At 45.3% G+C, this 23,919-nt stretch overlaps 1 protein-coding gene across 1 annotated transcript; it reads left to right on the top strand.

Annotated features, from left to right (window-relative positions):
- Positions 1 to 21,730: 21,730 nt before the first annotated feature.
- Positions 21,731 to 23,218, top strand: Gsx2 (GS homeobox 2). The gene is made up of 2 exons (XM_090344066.1): positions 21,731 to 22,292; positions 22,875 to 23,218. The coding sequence occupies exons 1-2, from the start codon at positions 21,731 to 21,733 to the stop codon at positions 23,216 to 23,218; spliced, it is 906 nt and encodes a 301-aa protein (XP_090200192.1).
- Positions 23,219 to 23,919: the final 701 nt, after the last annotated feature.

Below are 23,919 nucleotides of genomic sequence, written 5' to 3'. Positions count from 1 at the left end.
TGGAGAACCCGGGAACAAGGCCAAGAGGGTGAAGGAAGATGAGTCAAATATTGCCCCATGACAGTTGACATCATAATTCCAAACACCACCCCCAGTCTTCCAGGGTCCAGTTTCCTGTCAGACTCCTCCCTCAAGTCTTTCTTTCTTGGGGATGAACCACCCTTTTCTGTATCTTTCCTCTCCACATCAGCTCTGGGTACACTGCTGAGCACCCATACTTCTAAACACTGTTTTGCTTTGGGTTTCTCTTCATGTTCTTACCTCCCTCGAATTTACATTTACCCTCAAAACTAAACAGGAGAATGTCTGAGAACTTCTGGAAGCAGCAAGCCTTCAGCTGCTATTAAAGCAATGATTCCTCAATTTGAAGTCCTCTAAGTTCCATCACTACTGAGATGAATAGCACTGGGAAATTTTAACTCCTTCCTTCCTTTCTTTCTTCCTTCCTTTCTTTTCTTTCTTCCCTCCCTCTCTTTCTTTCTTTCTTTCTTTCTTTCTTTTTTCTTTTGTTGTTGTTGTTGTGCATTATGGGGCTTGAACTCTGGGCCTGGGCACCATCCCTGACCTCTTCAGTTCAAGGCTCATGCTCTACCACTTGAACCATAGTGGTAGAGATTTTCTGGTGGTTAATTGGAGATAAGAGTCTCACAGACTTTTGTGCCCAGGCTAATTTTGACCTGTGATCCTCAGATCTCAGGCTCCTGAGTACCTAGGATTACAGGTGTGAGCCACCTGCACCCAGCAAAATTTAACTTCTTATGCTTCTTTTCCTTTATTCAAAAATGGAAACTGTGCCATGGGGTTCTCAGGGATCAAATAACACAATGCATATGCTATGGAATGGTAAGGTTCTCCTCTTCTCAAATCCATACCCTAACTTAGTGTGACAGTATCTGAAGCATCTGGAGATGAGAACTTTGGAAGCTAATTAGGCATAGCTGTGTTCAAGATAATGGAATCATCAGATGGGATTGGTACCTTTATGTTAGACAACATGAAGAAGGCAGTGGATTGAAAGCCAGGAGCAGAACCTTTTACTAGGAAGCAAACAGGCTAGCACCTTGATCTTTTACTTCCTGTAATAAATTTCTGTTGTTCAATCTATCTAGTCCACATGGACAGGTTGTTTATGACCCCACAGAACTTGTAGGTCTGGCTGAGCATGGTGGCACATACCTGTAATCTTAGCAGTTAGGAACTGAGAGGCAGAATTGTGGGAGACATGATGAAACCCTCTCAAAAATTAAAAAATGAAAGAAAACTTGTTGAACTACTCCCCCAAGGTGATGGTACTAGGAGATGAAGTCTTTGGAAGGTGATTAGGTCATGATAACAGGGCCCTCATGACCAGGATCGGAGCCCTTAGAAACAGAACCCCAGAGAATTCACTTGTCCCTTGTACTATGTGAGGACTCACATCTGCCAGTCCCTTGATCCTGGACTTCCTAGATAATTACATAAATAAGGAACTATTAGAAATTTGATTGATCGAATGGAGAAGTACAGGGGCACATGAGTGTAGAAAACTAACTTACAAATCAAGATTTCTTCTCTGGGAAAATTTTAAGCTGATAAACTAAGCAAAAGTAGGTGGGTAGGAAAGACAGGAGAATGAAGAGGAAACAGTAGAAATACCATGTTTTAAGACCCTGAGGCAGAAAAGGAGCTGTTTCAAATTCACAGCAAACCAAATCCAGTGTCACTGGACCATTGTGAAAAAGATAGAGCCAGATTTAAGATGCCTAAGAGTGGTATGGCTGGGTCATAAGGGAATTCTATGTATACCAAAAAACTAAACTTTAAACACACACACTCTGTCAATTAGTGTTATATTACTCTTAGTGATGTGAATCATATAAAGAGATGGGCTTGGAGAATTTCGTCCTGTGGGGATCCTCTAGGAATTGCACTTGGCATATTTAAAGACACCAGTGTGTTCTTTGAAGCTGTAGTGGAGTATGAGGTAATTTGCAAGTTCTGAAAATTAAATGTATGTTACTTGCCAACAGAATGACTTATAATATCCAAATATTTCTAACTGAAACACATCAGAAATCCTGCTGTTATCTTTTTGTTGTAGTTAGTTGTATCAGTTGGAAGACATTTGAAATGAACTTGTAAGAAATGACTACTTAAAAAGATATGGGCCAGGAATTTAACCTAGTGGTAGAGTGCTTGTCTATATGCAGTCAATTCCTCAGTACCACATACACAGAAAAAGCCAGAAGTAGTGCTATGGATCAAGTGGTAGACCTCTAGCCTTGAGAAAGTCCAAGGACAGTGCTGAGGCCCTGAGTTCAAGCCAAGATTGACAAAAAAAAAATATGGGAGATGTGGTAGCTCATGTTTATAATACCAACAGTCAGGAGTAAGCTGTATTTGAGGTCAGCCTGAAACACCTACCAAAATCATATCTCCCCCAAGCAGTGGTGGCGCATGCCCGTAGTTCTAGCTACTTAGGAAACTGAGAGCTGAGAATTATAGTACAAAGACAGCCTGGGTAATATCAGTCAGACCCTTCTTTCCAATTAATTACCAAAAATAGTCAAAAAAAAAAAACAGAAATAGAAAGTACTAGCCTTGAGCAAAAAACCTTAGGGATAGCACCCAGACCCTGCATTCAAGCCCTAGGACCAGCCCCTCCCCCTCCAAAAGAAATAACTTTTCTCAACAGTAATAAAAAGGGAGAAAATGAAGCTGTGCACGGTGGCTCACACCTGTAATCCTAGGTACTCAGGAGGCTGAGATCTGAGGATCAGGGTTCAAAGCCAGCCCAGCACAAAAGTCTGTGAGACTCTTATTTCCAGTTAGCTATCAGAAAACTGGGAGTTGTGTTGTGGCTCAAAGTGATAGAACACTAGCTTTGATGTAAAGAGGTCAGGGTCAGTGCTCAGGCCCAGAGTTCAAGCCCACAACAAAAAAAGAGAGAGCAAGAATGAGAGAGAGGGAGAGAGCGGGGGAGAGAGCGAGAGAGAGTGAGAGAAAGAGAGGATATTTCTCCCATTCCATAAACAAAGTGGCTCTAAAAGACTAACGTGCAATTAAGATCTACAGTTCCTAGTGTTTCTATGAGGGGGGAAAATCCACTAAGGAGACAAGATAAGAAAAAGAGAAGTGAATTGCTTTTTTCAGTATAATGAAAAAAATTTAAAGAGGTTATGAAGAAGTTCACATGCCTCTGTGAACATTCAACTATCCTAGTGAAATATATCAGAAACCCAGGAAGAGTTGCCTCAACATTTGTCATCTGTGCCATACATCTAATTACATAGGACTCATGAAGTTGTAAAGATGTGATGGCATCATGCACGTGAATAAAGATATGCTCGCAGCAAACACTTATCTGTTATTGATGGTGGTGGTGGTGTTAACCAGAATGGAGAGAATAGTAGGTAAAAAGTAGTGTACATGGGTTCAAGCCCCAGCACTGGCAAACAACAAAACAACATCAACAAAACTGAAGATAGCTCTCCCATAATACTTTTCCTTCCAAATCATGTCAAATTTACTTATGGTTCCCATGGCCTGGGCACTGTCCCCGAGCTTCTTTTGCTCAAGGATAGCACTCTATCACTTGAGCCCCCGGGCCACTTCTGGCTTTTTCTGTGTATGTGGTACTGAGGAATCGAAGCCAGGGCTTCATGCATGCTAAGCAAGCACTCCACCACTAAGCCACATTCCCTGCCCCTGTCCAGCCTGTTTATGGGCCATCTTGCAAGCACTGAAACTTCTTTGGGAACCAGAAACAAACAAACATCTGTGACCTCGCCAGTCACTGAGGGTGCTGACTCAGACTGAGAATCTAAGCGATGCCATACCATGTATCCAGGCACAGGCCCAGACATCTGAGTGCTCCAATCCATAGATTCTTGGCAACTAAATTGTCAACAAGCCCTAGTTGACTCAGTTAATAAACATTTAACTACAATGAAGATCTACAAGGAAGGAAATCTTGTATAAAGAAGAGAAGGTCGGGTCGAGGAGTTTGGCCTAGTGGTAGAGTGCTTACCTAGCATGCACGAAGACCGGGGTTTGATTCCTCAGTACCACATACATAGAAAAAGCCAGAAATGGTGCTATGGCTCAGGTGGCAGAGTGCTAGCCTTGAGGAAAAGCCCAAGGACAGTGCTCAGGTGCTGAATTCAAGCCCCAGGACTGGCAAAAAAAAAAAAAAAGAAAAGAAAAAGAAAGTAGAGCATCTGAAGACTACATCAGGATGTCCCTACTTTATTCTCTTTCTTTGGGATGGAATGAAAAAAATGATCAGACCAAACTTTCCAAGGCCCCTAAAAAGGAGGCTATTTGTAACTCTAATCTCATATTCAACCATTTCATTCTTACTCTAATCCTATATTCATACCATATTTCCTTACAATCTCAATTTGATGTCCTAGGTACAATCCAGTTCCACTGGATTATCCCCTTAGACAGATTCACAAAAAGATTATACATTCCTGACAGGCTTTAGGAGTGCATGCCTATAACCCTAGCTACTTAAAAGGCTAAGACATGTAGGGTCACAGTTGGAAGTCAGCATGGGTAGACAAGTCCACACAACTCCATCTCCAATTAGCCAGAGAAAAGCCAGGCAAGACACATGGCTCAAGTATTACAGCAAGTAAGCCAAGAAAGAGAGTAAGGCTCTTGAATAAAAACTCCAGTACAAAACGTGTGTGTGTGTGTGTGTGTGTGTGTGTGTGTGTGTGTGTGCACGCAAACAAATGAGGCTCTGTAACCTACTCAGTTTTCAATGAATACTACACCGTACTGTTCAAACTTCTGGGACAGGTAGTAAAACAGATGACATGAAGGCCTTTCATGACCATCATCCTAACCCTGGGGAATATTCATCTTATTACCACAAGTCTTAAAAACAGTTTAGGGGCCCAGAGTTTGACCTCGCATGCATGAAGACCCCAGTTGACTTCTCAGTACCACATTCATAGAAAAAAAAAAAAAAAAGAAGTGGTGCTGAGGCTCAAGTGGTGGAGCTCCAGCCTTGAGAAAGCAACAGTGGTTTAAATACTACCAAATATCATCTTTATTCCCAATCCCAATTTCTCTTTAAGTTCAGAACTGTATTTACAACTGATACTATATATTAAAAAAAATTCCTACCAGACACTGTGGCTCATATCTGTAATCTGCTATTCAGAAGGATGAGATCCCTATAGAGGATCCAAAGTCAGTCCAGTCAGAATAGCCTGTGATTCTACCCAGCAAAACAAATGAGCAAACAAATGCTGCAGGGCCGAAAGTGTGATTCATGTGGTAGAGTGCCAGTCAAGGAAGCAAAACTGAGCAAGTGTAAAGCCCTAAATTCAAACCCCAGAATAGAAAAGAAAGAAGGAAGAGAGAGGAGGAAAGGAATGATGGAATGAGAGGGGAAGGGAGAGATTGAGAGGAGGGAAGGAGAGAGAGAAAGGAAAGAAGGGAGGAAGGAAAGAAGGGAGGGAGGGAGGGAAGAAGGGAGGGAAAGAGAAAGAGGGGTTGGAGGCATGGTTCAGTTAGTAGAGTGGTAGCCAATGAGCAAAAGTGTCAGGTGCTGAGTTTGAGTCTCAGACAAAAAAGAAAAGAGAAAAGGACAGAAAAGAAAAGAAAAGAAAGAAATTTTCTTATGTGTCAGGCATGGTGATGGCCAGCGTAAATCTCAATGCGGAGAGGCAGAGGCTGGAGAATCATGAGTATATAGCAAGTCTCGACCTCAAATGAAACTAATTATATAAATAAACTCTCTTTGAATATTGTAATAACTCATAATGTTTAAAACCAAATACTTAATGTTCTTCCTTTTCCATCCCCTCTAGCAAGAATTCTATCTAAACTAACAGTAAACTTTTATTTCATCTGTAACCACTGTATTTGTCAACACCATCATCATTAATAGATACTACTGTGAGAAAAGTAGGACTACACAGATTCATTTCTTTTTCCACACTTATCCTGTCTATCCTGTGGCCAAAACCTATTGATATTGCCTTCTATAGATTAATTGGACTCATATTCTCAAGTCTAGACTTTCATATTATCTCTTTTCCCCTTAATCTATCCTTTAGCATAGTTATAACATAAAGGCAGTTTCCAACTTCCAGTGGTTTGATTTACCATTTCTCATTGTACCATGATGCAAAAGGAATCCATATTTAATAGGAATTGTATTTGGAATTTTGATATCTTACTGCACTAGCAGTGTATTAAACAATACTGTCAGGATATTAGTGGCGAATCATAGCTCCCAGGCAACGATATTTTCACAGAGATTAACAACACTCTACAGTGCACTGTGTAGCTATGCTGTTCTGTAGGTTAGCATATTAAAATTCATGCTTGGCTCAGTATTCTAAATTCACTGGTCGGTTTACTGGACAGTAATCCATTGGTAAGTCAAGAAGTACCTATCATCTCCATTTTCTACTTGGATCTTTGAAATACTACTAAAGAGACTATTTAATACAAAGATACCCCCACATGTCCTGTCCAGATCCAGCTGTCCTGGCTGCATTCTTGTTTTGCATGCAGTGTTTTGCCTCCACCAACCTGAAATACATTCATTCTCTGGACCTGGGCTCAATCATGAACCTTTGGCCTAGACTTCCCTTCTGCTATTGTTTTAAATTCAGAGTGTCTCCTGTGAACAGTTTGTCTCAATCTCAGCATTCCTACTGCCCACAGGAAAAAAAAAGCACTCTCCTCTCTGGTTCCACAGATGTGCTATCTCACACCTACTAGAATTCACTGATGGCTTTGTGGTCTAGCATCCCTCAGACATAGGAGTATAGTAAGTAATGATGAGTGAAACTGAAAGGTTGAAACAGGAGGATCCTGAGTTTGAGGCCAGACTGAGTTAAATGCTGAGTTTAAAGCAAGCCTCTAGTGGGAGGAGACATGCCAAAAAGGGAAGGAAAAGAAAGCACAGACAGAAAGCCCTCTTAGGAGAAAGCAATAGAAAAGGTATTCTGAGTAAAACATACTATGTAAAAAAAAAAAAAAATCCCTCCAGGAGAATATTACCTTGTTTGATTTTTTTAACATTGTTCTTTCCTGCCTTTCCTGTTCTATACCTTTTCTATTCATTATTACTTCTGCTTCAGTAGAGGAAATGAAACAGATAAACTGTACATAGCCAAGATGTACTAAATTAAAAGAATGGAAAGTTGGGTGCCAGTGACTCACACTGGTTACTCATGAGACCAAGATCTGAGGATCAAAAACTCTGAGAGACTCTTATCACCAGTGAAACAGCAAAAAAAAAAAAAAAAAAAAAAAAAAGAAAGAAAGAAAAGAAAAAAAAGCTGGAAACTGGCTGCGCCTCAAGTGCCAGCCTTGAGTGAAAAAGCTACAAGATAGCATCCAGGCATCCAAGTATCAATACAAACAGAGTGAGCATGTAGGTAATCAGTCAATAATCAAACAGTAAATAAACATTCCAACAAACAAATGTACTTTTCCTTGCCTTATCTCAAAAATATTTAAACACTACATTTCCTCATTCACATTGAAAGTAACAACTAGGGCCCTGAATGCTGTTCCTTTTTCTAATATGTATGACCTCTCCGGCTAAATTCTTGGAATTGCCCAAGAAAGTAGCAATTTATAACATTTAATTGCAAAAAGTAACTCATGCTTCTCTTACAAATGAACACGCTTCAAAAAATCTTATCTTTAAAAAGATGTTTTTTAAAAATTCTATTGTTATTATAAAGTTAATATACAGATGGGTTACAGTTACGTAAGTCGGACAAACAGTACATTTCTTGTGAGTTGCTGGTGACTCAGGCCTGTAATCCTAGCTAGTCAGGAGGCTGAGATCTGATGATCATGGCTCAAAACCAGCCTGAGAAGGAAAGTCCATGAGAATCTTATCTCCAATTAGCCACCAGAAAACCAAAAGTAGCACTGTGGCTGAAAGTAGTAGAGCACTAACCTTGAACTGAAAAGCTTAGGGATAGCACCGAGGCCATGAGTTCAAGCCCTGTGACTGACCAAAATAAAATAAAATAAAGTTCTTTTTGGACAGTGTCACCCCTTCCCATGCAAATTAGTACACCACTTTAAACTTACTGTTTTGTTTTGTTTTTAGCCAGTCCTGGGACCTGAATTCAGGGACTAAACACTGTCCTTGGGCTTTCCTCAAGGTTAGAGGTCTACCACTTGAGCCACAGCACCATTTCCACCTTTTTCTATGTATGTGGTACCAAGGAATCGAACCCAGAGCCTTCATGCATGCTAGGCAAGCACACTTACCATTAGGCCAAATTCCCAGCCCTAAACCTACTTTTGTGGTTTATTATGACAGATTCTTCTCCAACAAAGTTACTAATGGTTATTGTTAGATACCAAAGATCCCATAAGAAGATGCTGATTTTTACCAAACGTCTGTACAAAACAATGCAGCTATGTGTGCCAAGAGAATTAGGAACAGTATCTTGCTCAATCAGTTGGAAGTCAATGAGCTCATCAGCTAAATCTGATGAACTGACAGAGAGCCCAAACATGAGGAACTGTTAGGCCCTGACTAAGGCAGTGTGTTGATTGCCCAGAGCAGTCAGACCAGGGAGAGCAGTCAGACAAGAGAGGGCATAGTGCCAAGCCCAGAGATTCAGGCCACATTCCAAATAAGCTCTGGAAAACAGTCAATATCTCTTGGTTTCCACGTTGTGTGTATTTAATACACACACACACACACACACACACACACACACACACACACACACACTGGAGAATGTGGCTATTGTGCTGTGTTTCCCAAGCACCCGTGAAGCAGCTATATAATACCTCAGCAGATAGTAGAACAAAGATCAAGACCAGGCTTCAGATGGACACGCAGTGAATCTACAACTTGTTGATGTTCTTCATTTAGCCAGGAGGTGCAGAAACAGAAAACAAAAATGACACTTTAGCTTAGATACTTCAATATGGAAATAACAAATTAAAGAGCTGGGGACTTGGCTCAAGTGGTAGAGAACCTACCTAGCGAGAATGAAGTCTTGAGTTCAAATTCCAGTACTGCAGAAAGAAAGAAAAAAAAGAAAGAATCAGTAGTTAATGGTCTTACCTAGCTTATATAATTGTGAGATCTAATGACCTAATTTATCCTCGTATTTATAAACCCCAAAATGCTGGGCAGAGGTAAGACAGAATTATAGTTAGGCATCTACCTACAACTCTGGTATTCTTTTTACCCCTCATCTAATATGGACTGACTACTGTTCAGGCATTTTTCTCTGTGACCCTACTGGTCATATATCTCCTCCATTCTAGCAGAGAGGTTTTGGCAATAAACATAGAAACAACACATTATATTGCATGTTGGAAAGAGATAAGAGCTACAGGAGAAAAAGAGAGAGCATGATAAAGAGGTCAGAATGCATGAGGTCCAGTAAGCACTTTATATATACAGTTCATAATTCTGTCTACCACTTGAACTATGCCCCCACCCATTGCTTTTATTTTCTTATTAAGATAAGGTCTAGATAACTTTTCTAAGGCTGTCATTGGACTTGAGAACCTCTTCTTCTGCTTCCCAGTAACTGGGATTACAGGAATAGATCATGAGATCCTCCATAGCTTTGGATATCTTTAAAAAGAGTGTGGAAGTGACTTTGGAGGAAAGACCTGAAAGTAAATAAAGAGACAGTAAGCTGGCCGGAGAAGAGTCCTGCACAGAGGGCAGGAGCAGACCAAGAAGAACAAGAAGTCTAAAGTTGAAGTGGTCAAAGACAAAGCCATCACCAGATCACAGCTGATCTTTTGGGTCACTGAAAAAGTCTGGGTTAATGCTCTGACTTCTGCTTGAAAGGTTCCTGGGGGCTGCTTGGATCAGAACAGGTATCTAAGAACAAATATGGGAAGGAACTCAATGAGGAGACTGAAGAGCCACGATGGCTGGGGCAGGCAGCCTCGTGACGGAGATGAGGCCTGTGTTTGGATACATTGAAGACTGCACTGTTAAGACTTCCCAGTCAATTAAATGTATGGAGTAAATTAAAAGGTAGATTTGAAGGGTTTGCTTCTGAAGTTGCTGGAACAGAATTGTGCTGACAGGGCATACAGCTTGCACTCCTCTGTCTTTTCTAGTTTCCAAGGCATCTGCTCCAGTGTAAAACTGTGTGTAGAGGAAGAAAATAGAGACAGTCCTACTTGGTGACTTCAGGGCCGGATTGACCACTATCTCCCTAGACTTCCATTTTAGTAATTGTGACATGAGATAGGTCAGCTGGCTAACGGCAAAATTCCTTTCCAGCCATTAACTTCAAAAACCTATATATTGCAATTGTCAGCCTACAAGGTTTTTTTTTGTCATTTGTTGCCTCTACTCCTTGGAAAAACATCTTTATAAGGAACTCTAGACTTTAAAGATGTTCTTTTGTTGTTGTTTAAACCCAAATTATTTTTGTTCTAATTATTTTTTTTAAGACTTAAGACAGACTCTTAAAAAAAAAAAAAAACCCAGTCCTTCAATTGTTTAAACAATATCTTGTTCCAGGAAAGTAGACCTTGCTAAATCAGGAAACTTACTTCCTGTGTCATGTTTAATTGGAAGTCTTGCTCACAAAGTTAAAAGACTAAAAGTATTTTTGTTACTATAAAAATATTCTTTCGGGGCCGGGAGTTTGGCCTAGTGGTAGAGTGCTTGCCTAGCATGCAGAAGACCTGGATTCGATTCCTCGGTACCACATACATAGAAAAAAAAGCCGGAAGTGGTGCTGAGGCTCAAGTGGTAGAGCTCTAGCCTTGAGAAAGTCCAAGGCCAGTGCTCAGGCCCTGAGCTCAAAACCAGGACTGGCAAAAATAAATAAATAAATAAATAAATAAATAAATAAATAAATAAAATAAAAATATTCTTTCAACAATAAAAAATAAAATAAAAATATATTCTTTTTCAGCTGGGCACTGGTGGCTCATGTCTATAATCCTAGCTACTCAGAAGGCTAAGATCTGAGGATCATGGTTCAAAGCCAGCCCAAGCATGGAAAGCCATGAGACTCTTACCTCCAATGAACCACCAGAAAACCAGAAGGTGCTATGGCTCAAGCGGTAGAGCCCTAGCCTCCAGCTGAAGAGCTCAAGGACAGCACCCAGGCCCAGAGTTCAAGCCCTACGACCCACAAAATAAAATAAAATATTCTCTTTCACTTTAATGGACCATGGGTGGATGGTAGAGGCTCTAACACTGCCTAAAAGGTCTGGTTTTACAGCCTCGTACAGCAGTTTTCCAATAATGTTGTGTTTTGGTGGAGTTTCTTTCCCCTTCCCATTTTTCTTTTTGAGAAAATTCACCCAATAGAGAAATCCCCCCCAATCAATTAAGAATAAGCATCAGATACAGACTAATGCTAACAAAGGATGTCATATAAATTATACACAAATTAATTTATATCTACAGTCTCTTAAATTTTGTGCCTCACAAATGAAGCTTCTCCTCTTTTCTCACAATAGCCCACCTGTCTTGGGAACAGCATCAACAAGATCATGATCATGATCATCATCATGATCATCATGATCATCATGATCATCATCATCATCAGCTTTGACCGTGACGAAATAAATTGAAGGCTAACCATACACAAAGTATTGTGTTAATTGTCCTTATGATCTAATGCTATGCTCACATCCGCTCTAGAAGAGTGTATTTATTGCTTCCATTGTTAAAGACCAGGAAGCTTCTCATCCAGGACTTCCTATCTCCAAGCCCAAACTCCATGCCTCAGTGGAAGGATTAAGGGATGTACTTGTTTTTAAAGCATGATCATATTATCACCACTTGTCTTGTTTCATAGGCCCCCTAGTGTAAGCAGAAGCCCACATTTTGTGTTTCCATCAAGGCCACTCCAGAAAGCAGTCACAAATTGAACATCTCAAAGACTCAAGGGAAGCTGCAGATGAAGCCTGAAGCTATTCTGTTCTGTCTAGAGCCGAGCCTGGCTTACTGCCAAGCACAGTCTTAAAGCCTCCGTGCTCAAGGGACCTGTGAGCACGGGCGCAGGGTGAAAGAGACTCCACGACTGACTCCAGGAGAATGACTCTCCCGCCCCCTCTTCCTCCTGCCTCCTCCCCCCTTCCGCCTGGGTGGATGACACTGAGTTCCAAGCCCTGCACTGACTGCTCTCTTGCCAGCCACCTGCAGCCTGCAGGCAGGAAGGTGAGCGCGCAGCACAGCGCCCCGGGCAGCGCGCGCGGACCCCGCCGCGAGAGGCTGACTACGCATGCGCCTCGGCGTTCACGCACGTTCCCACCCCAGCTCCACACCGTTTCCAGCCACAGGTCTCTCTGTCTCACACCGCTACGTTCACACGCTGCACTCACCTGCATACATCCCGGTCCTCATCCCAGTGTACCTTTCCCCACGTCGGTGAGCACGAATCTGCCCTTCACACAGCCTCGCACACACTCACCTCTCCCTCGCCACACGCTCACTCCGCACACGCTCCTGTTTGCCCACTCCCTCGAGGTCTCCGAGGTCGCCCCCGGCTCACCTTCACGCATGCGCATTAGGGTCCCGGGCCGGGCACACACTCGCACATGCGCAACCAACCATAGGCAGGTGGCTGGTGCCTGAGTGAATGCAAGAGTGCTGAGGGCTGATGCTGATGGGATGTTTTGAGGCTTCCCTCGCCTCCTCTGGAAGTGGGGAGATCCACCTGGAGAATGGGGAGTACGTTGCTATCAGAGCGAGGTGGAGCATCCCTATCTCCACTCAGTCCTAGAGCCCCCCCCCACACAGATAGGGGGCACCCCCTCCCCGGTCCAGAGTGCGGCTTCTCACAGATCGGCCTTTCCCACCCTCCCACCCCTGTCTAAAGTGCAGCCTCTCACACTTCAGTCTTAGTTACCCCCTACTTTACCCGCTCCACCCCAATCCAGGACAGGAGTGAGAGCTGATTTGTGACCTGCCCGGTCGCACAACCATGATTTATGCTCTCTGTCCATTTTGGCCCGGGGACACAGCTACTGGAAGCTGGTGAGTTTAGTGAAGAGAGAATGAGGAGTCCTCATGTCAGAAACCCAGGTTTGAATGGCCATGGTCGCAGTGACGCACGCTCAGAATTCTAGTTTTTAGGAGGAGGATGCAGAGTTTGAGATCAGTCTGGGCTACCTGAAAATACTGTCTCAGAAAAACAAAATCATGACAACAGCAACAGAAAGAAAAATTTGAATATCCCCTCTGCTACTTCCAAGATATAGCCTTGGGCAAGGTGTGTAGTGTATCAGAACCTCAGTTTCCCTGTCTGTAAAAGGAGGAATCAAGGTGTTCCATAAATGTGAATTGCCCTCTGATTTATGCTGGTCTGGGTTAGACACCCAACCAACACTGATAAATAAAATAGACCCAGGAGCAGTTTGTTGTCAACTGGAAAAGGTACTGCACTAGCAATTAAACCTTCAGGAATACGCACTGATGGCAAACAGGACTTTTGAATACAAAGAATAAGATACTGCTTCCCATCCACTCATGTTGTTCTGGACACAGGTGCATAAAAGCAATCAGATTTCCCACCAGCATCTTGCTTCCAGTCGATGCCCTTTGATTATAGTCTACATTATACCAATTCATGGGACTTTTAACATATAGGAAAACTACGCCAACTGAAGAGGAATTAAATAAATAAATTATATATTTTAAAGTCATAGCCCACTGCTAGGCATCTAGTAGCTCAATGTCCACTACAAATTATCAGGAAGTAAGTGACTACTAGCTCCTACAACTAATAATTTCTGTGTGATTTGGGGTAAGGTTTTATTTCCTTTTCTCTCCCTCCCCACCCTAGTACTTGGGTTTGAACTCACAGCCTGTACACTGCCCCTTAACTTTTTTCACTCAAGGATGGTGCTCTACCAGCCACAGCTCCATTTCCAGCTTTTGAGTGGTTAACCGGATATTAGAATCTCATAGTTTCCTGCTGAGGCTGGCTTCAAAACCTCGACTTCTCAGAGCTCAACCTCCTGATAATACATGTGATTCACTGGAAATCGAGTTAGTCTTTGGGTTTAGAGTTCTTCTCTACAAACTGCCACGCAGAGGTACGTCATGTGGGTAAGGTTCCTGGTTCACAACCTAGCAAGAATTTCCGGGAGGACTGGCATAACACCAAAGTAGCACCTGTTTCTTCTTCTGCAGAGTTGGTGGAAAGGCCACAAAGCTAGGATGCTTCTGGAAGCATCAGGAAAGTTCTGAAATTTAGGGTGTGGTTCCAATTAGAGACAACAGGATGCAAGAACCTTAGATGACGGGAAATGAGAGGTAGTGAAGTCTCCCAGACAAGCCTACATCAATGGGGCCATTGAGTAGATAGACCTAAGGTTAGAAAATCCCCTGTGGAGCACTTTTCCTGTGAGGTTCAATCTCAAGTGCGACTGAAAGATAATTGGGGAATGCTGTCTCCAGGGTCAATGATTTGTGCTGCCTTGCCCGGTCTCTGACTCCTCAACCCTTAACACGAAAGGGTCCTGCAGCTGCAGATCCCAACTAGTAATAATAAAAATAACAAAACCCAGAAGCTCTTATCAGGCCTCATGATAAGCAGTCCTTAATTCCCCACAAAAACCTGAAGGTGGGGGCATTTTTTCCCTTAGTTCATTGGTGCAGACACTGGAATTCTTCCTGCACTCTCCGAGACTTCCTCTCAGTTTTTTGAATCAGTTGAGAGAAATTTTGGGGCTCTGGTCCTGAACTTATTCCTCATTTCACTTTTCTAGGCCAACTCTTGCTCACCCTGTAGGTCTCTGTTTGAATTTCACTTCAGAATTTTTTTTCCCTCCCTTCAGGAACTCTCTTAGCTTTTCTTTCCTATTCTTATGACTTTGTGTAACTCACCAGTTGATTTGTCATTTCACATAATGTGCTGGAAATGCCCAAGGGGTCAGGTTTACACTACAGAATTCCTTGGCACCAATGCTGATGCACAGAAAGTGCTTGATATGCATTGTATCATTGTCTTATTTGTGGTGTTGAAGATGAAACTTTCATACACAATGGACAAGCCCACTGAGCTTCATCCACAGCCAACACATGCTTTTCTCTATGGCATGGCAGAAGAAGACTTTACGAGTTAATCTCTGCAAATTCCAGGATGGAGGAAATAGAAGAAATTTCCTCAATCCTTACCTCTGCCTTAACCTATGTGCTGGCTGCCTTTAATTAAATCAAAATCTCCAGGGCAATGGTATTGTGAGCTTATACTGGGGCTTAAACTAAGGCCCAAGTGCTGTCCCGTAGCTTTTTCTACTTAAGGCTGACATTCTACAGCATGAGCCACAGCCCCATTACCAACATTGTATTGTTTAATTGAAGATAAGAGTCTTGTGGATTTTCCTACCTGTAGTGGCTTTGAACCAGAATCCTCAGATCTCAGCCTCCTGAGTAGCTAGGATTCTAGGTACGAGCCACTAGTGACCAGTGCTCATTGGTATTTTTTAAATAAAATAGAAAAGCGGAACTGGTGGGCTAGGGATTTGGCTTAGTGGTAGAGTGCTAGCCTAGCATGCATGAAGACCTGGGTTCGATTCCGTGGCACCACATATACATAGAAAAAGCCAGAAATGGTGCTGTGGCTCCAGTAGTAGAGCTCTAGCCTTGAGAAAGCCCAAGGACTTAGGCCCTGAGTTCGCACAGAACTGGCAAAAAAAAAAAAAAAAAAAAAAAGAAAGAAAGAAAAGCTGAACTGTTATGGATTACAAAGGCTCACTTTCATTTTAATAACATTAAAAACAACTCTTGAGTCCATAATAAAGCAGCTATCATGGCCCAGCGTTTGCAGTAAATTTGGACCAAGGAAAGTGGGCAATTGGTATGCATTTGATTAACTCTCAACCTTTCCCTATCCTTCCGTCCCCCCCCCCAGCCCTGCAAAGCCACCATCTCTAAGAAGGGTACTAAAAATGGTAAGTGCCAGAGGGATTGGTTCCAGAGGGAGGGAGGTGTAGCATTTGCTTCAATTATCCAGATAATTGTTCCCTACCTCAGACCATTGTTACTGAAATGAAACAATATTCTGTTGGATACTGTCTTGGCCTTTTCAGGCAGGCTCCCTGTGGTGTCAAGCACACGCTGGGCACCGAAGAGGCACTCAATAAATTTTATTCTGATGACAGAGAAGAGCTTTGAGGGTGGGTGAGGATTTGGAGGGTGGGTGAATAGTAATGAAGATGAAATGGGTGAGAGAGGGGTTGCCTGGTGGGAATTTGGTGCCATCAAAATCCCAAAGGCTGAGAGATTGGGAGAACTGATCTTTTCTAAAATTCAGAACCAAACCCCACATTTCTTTCCCAGAAGATCTTCCTCTCCTCAAAGGGTTGAATTGGACTTTTGCAACTCTGGTGCACAAAAGGGAATTCAGATTTCTCAAAGCCCATCAGCTCTGAATAAACACCAGGCAGAAGCAAGATCATTTTTGATGGTGCATAAGCCCTGGCTTGCAACCTGTTATGTCTCTAGAATGGCCCAGCCCGAATTTGCATTAAAAGCAACTGGGGCAGCTGAGGCCCAAAGCTCCCCAGGACTCAACCAATGGAGGAATGTAGGAACCAGCTCCCAACTGCCGCTTTTCATAAGACCCACAGCTTTTCAAGGGGAGCTTGGGTTCTCTATGAGAGTGTTTGCTAATTGCAGCCTCTGCTTTAATGAGATTCTTTTAACTCTTTAAGCTCGTTTGCAGGTTACAGCCTTATCTAGGGACCCACGTTTTCCATCCTGGCTACACGTCGTGTGAACAATCGCCACTCCACAGCCTGAAAGGAAAGCGGGCGCCCCGTTTCTGCTGAATGCAAGTCTTAGTTCATCCAAGGCTGGCGGGCTTTTTGATGGCCACAATGAACGTTACGCCCAAAGAGTGTCCCTTTGGTCAGATCGACAACGCTTGGCTTCACGTTTGCAAGTTAAACGGGCAGAAACCCGACTGAAACTCCCACGCCAGACGCCCAGGACATTTCCCTCTGCCCTGCTCAGAGCAGAACTGCGGAATGGGGGTGGGGAGAGGGTCTGGAAAGGGGGGGGGAGAAGAGAGGGCTGGTAGCAAGGAAGGGGTGGAGGAAAAAGGAATCTTGGTTCCCAGCCATCTAGAAGAAGGGGGGGGAGTCTTTTTCTATTTATTTTTATTTTTTTTCCATTTTGCTTTATCGATAGCTTGACCTAAACCAATAATAATAATAAATCGAGAGCATTTTCTTCTTGTCTTTACCTAGGTAGCTGCTTTCCTCCAGCCCCTGAAAATGTGACTCCTTCATAAAATCAAAATTTATGATTATTCAAATGTTGGGGACTGTGAAAAGAGAGGAAGAAAGAGAGAAAATTAATATTGCAGCTGTTCTTCTGATTAATGAGAGATAATTGCTCATGAAAAGTCACCCCTGTGGCATTTTGTTGTCTCCTGGATCTTTGTTCTTTTCCACTATTATTGAGGACTTTCTTGAAGACTAAGCGGTTCTTTTCAATTTTGGGGTATTCAGAAAGGGTTGCCTGGTTACAGAGAATGGGGAAATCTCGGGCTATATCGGGTAAGATGTGCCACAGACAGCAATATCACAATGCCACTTGGAGAAAAGGATGGATACAAGTTAACGATACGCTTTCAATAAAACATTCATAGACTTGTTCACGCTTTGATAATGACCTCATTAAAGAGAGCTGGGGGCAAGTAAGTCCTGTCTCCTGTTTGTGTTCAGCTAACAAAACCCAGCTTTGAGATCATTCATCGCTTTGGAAACTAATATGAAATCAATGTAAGAGGAGCAAATAAATCCGAGGCGGCCCTGCCAACTCTATGGCTGTCCTGCCCTGCTTGCAGCCTCCGCGTGGAGCAGGAGAATCTTGTGTACAAATGCTGAAATGGAGAGAGGAGAAATAAAGGCACCGGGGATAGAAAGGGAGGGAGAATTTTGAAGGTTTCAGAAGGAGGAGGTGAAGTGAGAATTAGGGCCTAGATGAAGGAGGAGGAGGAGGAGGAGGAGGAGGAGGAGGAGGAGGAGGAAGAGGAAGAGGAAGAGGAAGAAGAAGAAGAAGAAGAAGAAGAAGAAGAAGAAGGAGAAAGAAAGAGAGAGAGAAGAAAGAAAGAAAGAAAGAAAGAAAGAAAGAAAGAAAGAAAGAAAGAAAGCTAATGGCTAAGTATGCCAATGGGTCAGAACTCTGGGATGTGTTGAATAATCAATGCTAAGTCTCCACCCTTCATTTTCCCTGACTTTGCCCTTGAAAGGAAATGAGAAGAAAGAGATGTGAGAGGAGAATTTGAGGTTCAGGTCAGGTTCCACTGCACTGGAGGAAGAAAGCACTGGAAGATCTTTGGAAACCTAGAACCAAGAATTCAAATCTTAACTGAACTACAAGGAAATTGTAGTTCACCAAGCCTTAAAGTTGGAGAGCTCAGGAGAGAGAGAGAGAGAGAGAGAGAGAGAGAGAGAGAGAGAGAGAGAGAGAGAGAGAGAGAGAGAGGGAGAGAGAGAGAGAGAGAGAGAGGAGTGATGATGTTCTTTTCTAGAATAACTTTGTTTTTTCTAAGTTGGGCAAGGGAGAGTGAGGAAAGCAATATTGTTACCTGTATGGTTGTGACACTTGCTTGCATTAAAAGAAGACTACTATGTTGAGCAGGAAAATCAAAAGATTTTCCCCCTCCCCTTAAAAGAACTCATTTTCTCCTTGAATTATGAAAGTAATGGCTTAGGTAACAGCCTGTACTCTGTACCCAACTGCTTAATACCAAATAAATCCTTCCACGTGGCTCCCCAAGTCGTTGCAATTAGAGCTCATTATAGGCTCATAAGTGTTCTCATTTGGGGGATTACTTAATGGACGATGAAATTTTATCGGACAGAATCACTGAGAAATAAAATTGTGCAGTGATGCAAGCGCTGTGGGCACACGCCGCCACTGAGGGTCTATCTGGTTCCGCTTGGAGGAAGGCTGAGGGTAGGGGTCCCTTTCTGCACTAAGCAGGTTGGAGTGGGTTGTATTCACCGAGGCAGGGTTGGGTTGGACAAGGCAAGTGGCACTTTTGGCCCTGCCTGAAGAGTGGCCTAGAAGGAGGTGTGAATCAGTGGGCTGGCCTCAGAGATGCAGATTGGAAGAGAAAGAAAGACTTGGAGATAGTAATAAATTCAGAGAACTAAAGAAAAGGAAGAAGGTAGAACTATTTGGGGAATAGAACTCTAAATTACTTGTTGGACACAAGCAATTAACCAAGCACCCTAATGGGCATTCACCTCAGACGAGTCCTGCTCTCATCTTCAGTCTGGCCTCAAATCTTGGCTCCCGTTAGTGGGCTCCCACAGCGACCCCATCCATCCACATCTTTCTCAAAATTCCCTGGCACTTGAAACTCAATGTTTCCATTGCCAGACATGCTGAATGAGCTATGAGTCTCTTGCATAATTAAGATTCTTTAAAATAAAGTGATGTGAACACACGCACCATTTCTAGCACATTAGCAGAGGAGTTCTATGAGCCCACCCAAAATTGCTGAAAATACTGTCATACCAATGTCACCCACAAACAGACCATGGCTGCATAGCCCTGAGCTGGAAAAAGGAGAAAACTACAACTCAAAGAAACAAGTGGGATGAGAGGGTCAAGCACCTATTTGAAAATTATAGAGCTTTTTTGTTTTTAAACTATGTTTTATTTGGGGGGGTACTGAGGATTGACTCCAGGGTGTTGCACTTGCTCAACAAGCACTTTGCCACGGAGCAACATCCCAGCCCCCCCTAGCCCCTTTTTAAAACACCCATAAAGCATCATTCAGTTATTGAATGCTCTCTCGCGCTCTTGCTCTCTCTCTCCTTCCTGTTTCTGATAGATTTCAGGACTTGCTGGATTCTTCCTTAAAACTCCAGGTGGAGCAGGCTGGCCTGGGAGGGGCTGGGCTGGAAGGGCTTGGATGAGGCTGTGCATTTGTGAAGGCTGCAAGAGCTACCCCTGTGGTATAAAAGTAGTTACAGCTGAGCGGCCCATGTACAGCCTCGAGACTCCTTAATTGTTGTCACAAGATGTTGGATTAGCACATTTCTGGAATAGCTGTCTGTTTACACTCTGGAGACCCACCGTCCACTAACCGCTTTCTAATTGAATTCTAATCACATTCAAATAGCTCAATAACCAGCCTCAGCTGCAATTCATAAAACTTTAATTGCCATCCATAAATCCTGGGCTCCCCAGAGCGGGCGTCCCTACAACCCAATTACCATTCTCCAGCAAGCTAGAGCGTTGGTAATAGAGATGGGAAGAGGAAGAGAGAAACACCACACGAGATCCGTGCCTCCAGCTGGTGCCCCCTGCTTATGGCCACTTCATCCTCTCAGATGGAGAGAGTTCTGTCTTCAAGTCTCCTAGTGCCTTTGTGAATGCAGACCTGAAATTATCCACTTTGGGACCAGGATTTGACTTGTGGCCTGCTCTTTGTAGGGAGGAAATAGAAGAGATTTCTGTTGGCTCTGCTGCTTTGCCTTCCCCGGAAAATCAAGAGCCCTAATGATGGCATCCCCTCTCTTATGCAGCTGGCTGCACACACATCTTCCCGGGGACCTGCACCACTAAGATTTCCTGTGCTAAAGACAGGATTCAAGTGGCTCCGTGCCCTTTGGGAGATTTTACACAGTACATCTTCGTTTGCCATCTAGCTGCCCAAGAGCAACAAAAATGAGAATAGATCATTAGACTCGGAGCAAAAGCCTCCCTCTCACCCCCCAATAGGCGCACGATCTCTAAGAGGGGCTGGTGTTTAACCTCTCCAGTATCTTTGGGATGGAGTTGACAGTTTGGTCTGGAAGCACAGCAGTGTAACTATGGAGAAAAGCAGGCTGGGGAAAGAAAAGGGGGACACTTTGACGCCGCTCTCCTCTGCAGAAGGGCTGGCTACCGATCAGAAACTGCGTACCAGGAAAAGTCTCTGACCCAACTGGTCCTAGCAGGAACCCAAATGCTCAGGCATCTTCGATCTCAGAAGCACCAGAACCAAACGCTAGGCGACTGTTTCAGGTGGGGATACCGTGGTGTGGATCCATCGTGAATTAGCACCCGAGTGACCTTGATCAAGTTCAAAGGCTGGGGAGCTGGGGGGAGGGGGAAACCCGTGGCCCTGGACGCAGCCAGGACTAGAACGCTGCGCCAGTCCAGCGAAGCACATACTCTGTTCCGAAGTGGAGCCAGAGCCACCAGCCCAGACCTCCGCCTTGGGTACTTGGATTGAAAAGCCCGTGCAGGCCCTACCTGGTGCGCTGGTGCCCCTAGGGCTGCGGGGCCGGGCTGCGCCGGGACGGGGGCAGGCTGGCTGGAGGGGTGGATAGAAAAGGCACCTTTCAGGGGAGGGGAAGGGGGGACGTGGAGAACGGGGAGGAGGAGGAGGAGGCCGGTCTCCCCGAGAAATTAACAAAATGTACACTTTGTGAAGTCTCCCCCCCTCCCCTCCACCTCTTCCCCCCCACCCCCGCCGCGCGCCCGCCCGCCCCTCCTCGCCGCTTCTGTTGTGACTCTGGCAGCCTATCCCGAGGGTGGGGAGCGGCGCAGGAGCGGGAGCCGAGCGCTCCTCCGCCACATCACGTGCCGGGGTGGGGGCTATAAAATCCGGGAGCCGGGGCGCCGGGAGGGGGACGTGAGGACCAGCCCTCTCCAGGGACCCCTTTGTTCGTGTCCCAGACGTCGACACCTCTCCGTCCCCGAGAGCGTGGCGGCCCGCGTCCGTGCGGCTCCGAGGGTCGAGCTGAGAACGCGGGAGGAAAGGGGGCGCCGCCGCCCGTCCCGTCCGACATGTCGCGCTCCTTCTATGTGGACTCGCTCATCATCAAGGACTCTTCCAGGCCCGCCCCCGCGCTTCCCGAACCGCATCCCGGGCCGGATTTCTTCCTCCCGCTTGGCATGCCGTCCCCGTTGGTGATGTCGGTGTCCGGGCCTGGCTGCCCGTCCCGCAAAAGCGGCGCTTTCTGCGTGTGCCCGCTGTGCGTCACTTCGCACCTGCACTCGTCGCGCGCTCCCGCGGGCGCTGCTGGCGGGGCCTCCGGAACCGGGGCGGCCGGGGTCGGGGGCGGCGCAGCCTCGGGCGGCCCGGGGGCTCTGCCTCTGCTCAAGAGCCAGTTCTCTTCGGGTCCTGCGGACGCACAGTTTTGCCCGCGGGTGAGCCACGCGCACCACCACCACCATCACCACCACCACCCGCCCCAGCAGCCCGGCTCGGCGGCCGCGGCGGCGGCGGCAGCGGCGGCGGCGGCGGCGGCGGCGGCGGCCTTGGGGCACCCGCAGCACCACGCACCTGTCTGCGCAGCCTCCACCTACAACGTGGCGGACCCGCGGAGATTCCACTGCCTCGCCATGGGTAGGGCGGGGACGCTGACACCTAAGCGCCCCGCGCGCGCTTCGCTTGGAGGAGGGGGGGGGGAGCAAACTTTCTACCTCCAGCGGAGGAAGTGGGAGCTGGGGGGGGGGGTAGCAGCGGGAGGGCTGGGGAGGGAGGGGACGATGGAATCGTCCCCCGGAGGTGCCAAGGTGGAAGTTAACTTGGCCAACCTCTCCCCGCGGTCTGGCGCCCCTCGATCTACAGGTGCACCAGTAACAGGGTGGTTTGAGGTTCCTGCGACCCCAAGGCTAACGGCGGGGGGGGGGGGGGTGTTCGAGCGTTTCCGTGCGTTTGGCTAAGGCCGCACCCACTGTCCTCCCTGCTCGGGGCGAGTCTGGAGCCGGTTATCCCTCTAACTTTTGAGGTCCCCACTGCAAGGCTTTAACTGGCTTTGGGCGTGTCTCTCCTTCCAGTGAAAGCGCGTGCGGGGAAAGTGAGGGAAGACTGCAAGTGGTGGTTGGCCTGGGTCCTTGACAGATGTTCTTCCCAAGGGGTTGGATAAGGGGTGGGGCTCCTATCCCGAGCCTGATCTCTCCGCTTTCTCTCTCGGCGGGTCCGCAGGAGGCTCGGACGCCGGCCAGGTGACCAATGGTAAGAGGATGAGAACCGCGTTCACCAGCACGCAGCTCCTGGAACTGGAGCGGGAATTCTCCTCCAATATGTACCTGTCACGGCTGCGGAGGATCGAGATCGCTACCTACCTGAACCTGTCGGAGAAGCAGGTGAAAATCTGGTTTCAGAACCGCCGGGTGAAGCACAAGAAGGAAGGCCAGGGCACCCAGAGGAACAGTCACACGGGCTGCAAGTGCGCCGGCGGCGGCCAAGCTCACTACGCGCGCTCCGAAGATGAAGATTCCCTGTCGCCAGCCTCAGCCAACGACGACAAGGAGATTTCTCCCTTATGAGAGGTGGGGCACCCTCTCACTCCACCTGCTTCTGACACCACTCCCCTTCTTCAGCGCCAACATGGGGGTACCCGGGGTCTAAAATTCTCACCCACCCGCCCTGGTTCCAAGGAACTAGTTGAAAGCTGGGCCTGATGCTCTACATTTCCTTCATGGCCTGTTTATTTGGCTCCACTCAGAGTTATATATTTTTTGATGTAAATAACTTAGCATTCAACTCAAGTTTCATCATCTAACAGAAAAAAAAAGCAGGATTGATTTAAGTTTAACACGGTAGGGGGACTTTTGAAAGCGTGTGTCATTTCTCCGTCCCTGTTTTTCAGAACTTAATAAGAGCACCGGGTTTCTTCATTATTTGGGAGGGGGTGTTTTGGATGTTGTTAATATAAACTTATTGAAATTGCAAATAATTTAGAAAAGTAAACCCTGTCGATCTTGCTGTCTGAAAAGTTACCTGGGGAGAGTTTAAAATCGAAGTCGCTGGAAGGCCCTTTGTATGTGAATAGTTTTATATAAGATTTATATTTATATTTATTTAAATAAATAAAACAGAAGGATGATTTTACATGTGTGGTGTGGTGCTTACTCTCCTCACTTTTCATTTTCTCCCTTTACCCTACTGAAAGAGCCATGAATGGGGTAGGGGGGCAGGGTCATTAAACTCCTGTGGACAGCACAGGAAAACTATCTGAAACTGGTAA

This window comes from Megascapheus bottae, chromosome 13 (genome assembly GCF_031878675.1).
Source record: "Megascapheus bottae isolate mThoBot1 chromosome 13, mThoBot2.hap1, whole genome shotgun sequence".
Classification (NCBI taxonomy): domain Eukaryota; kingdom Metazoa; phylum Chordata; class Mammalia; order Rodentia; family Geomyidae; genus Megascapheus; species Megascapheus bottae.
Note: the sequence above shows the minus strand (reverse complement) of the source record. Positions and strands in the feature narration are given on the sequence as shown.

What these genes read in the sequence shown, in the direction of transcription:
- Gsx2 (XM_090344066.1), top strand. Translation starts at nt 21,731, where the DNA reads ATGTCGCGCTCCTTCTATGTGGACTCGCTCATCATCAAGGACTCTTCC. An exon ending in ATTCCACTGCCTCGCCATGG is followed by an intron (nt 22,293 to 22,874) that starts GTAGGGCGGGGA and finishes GCGGGTCCGCAG; the next exon opens with GAGGCTCGGACGCCGGCCAG.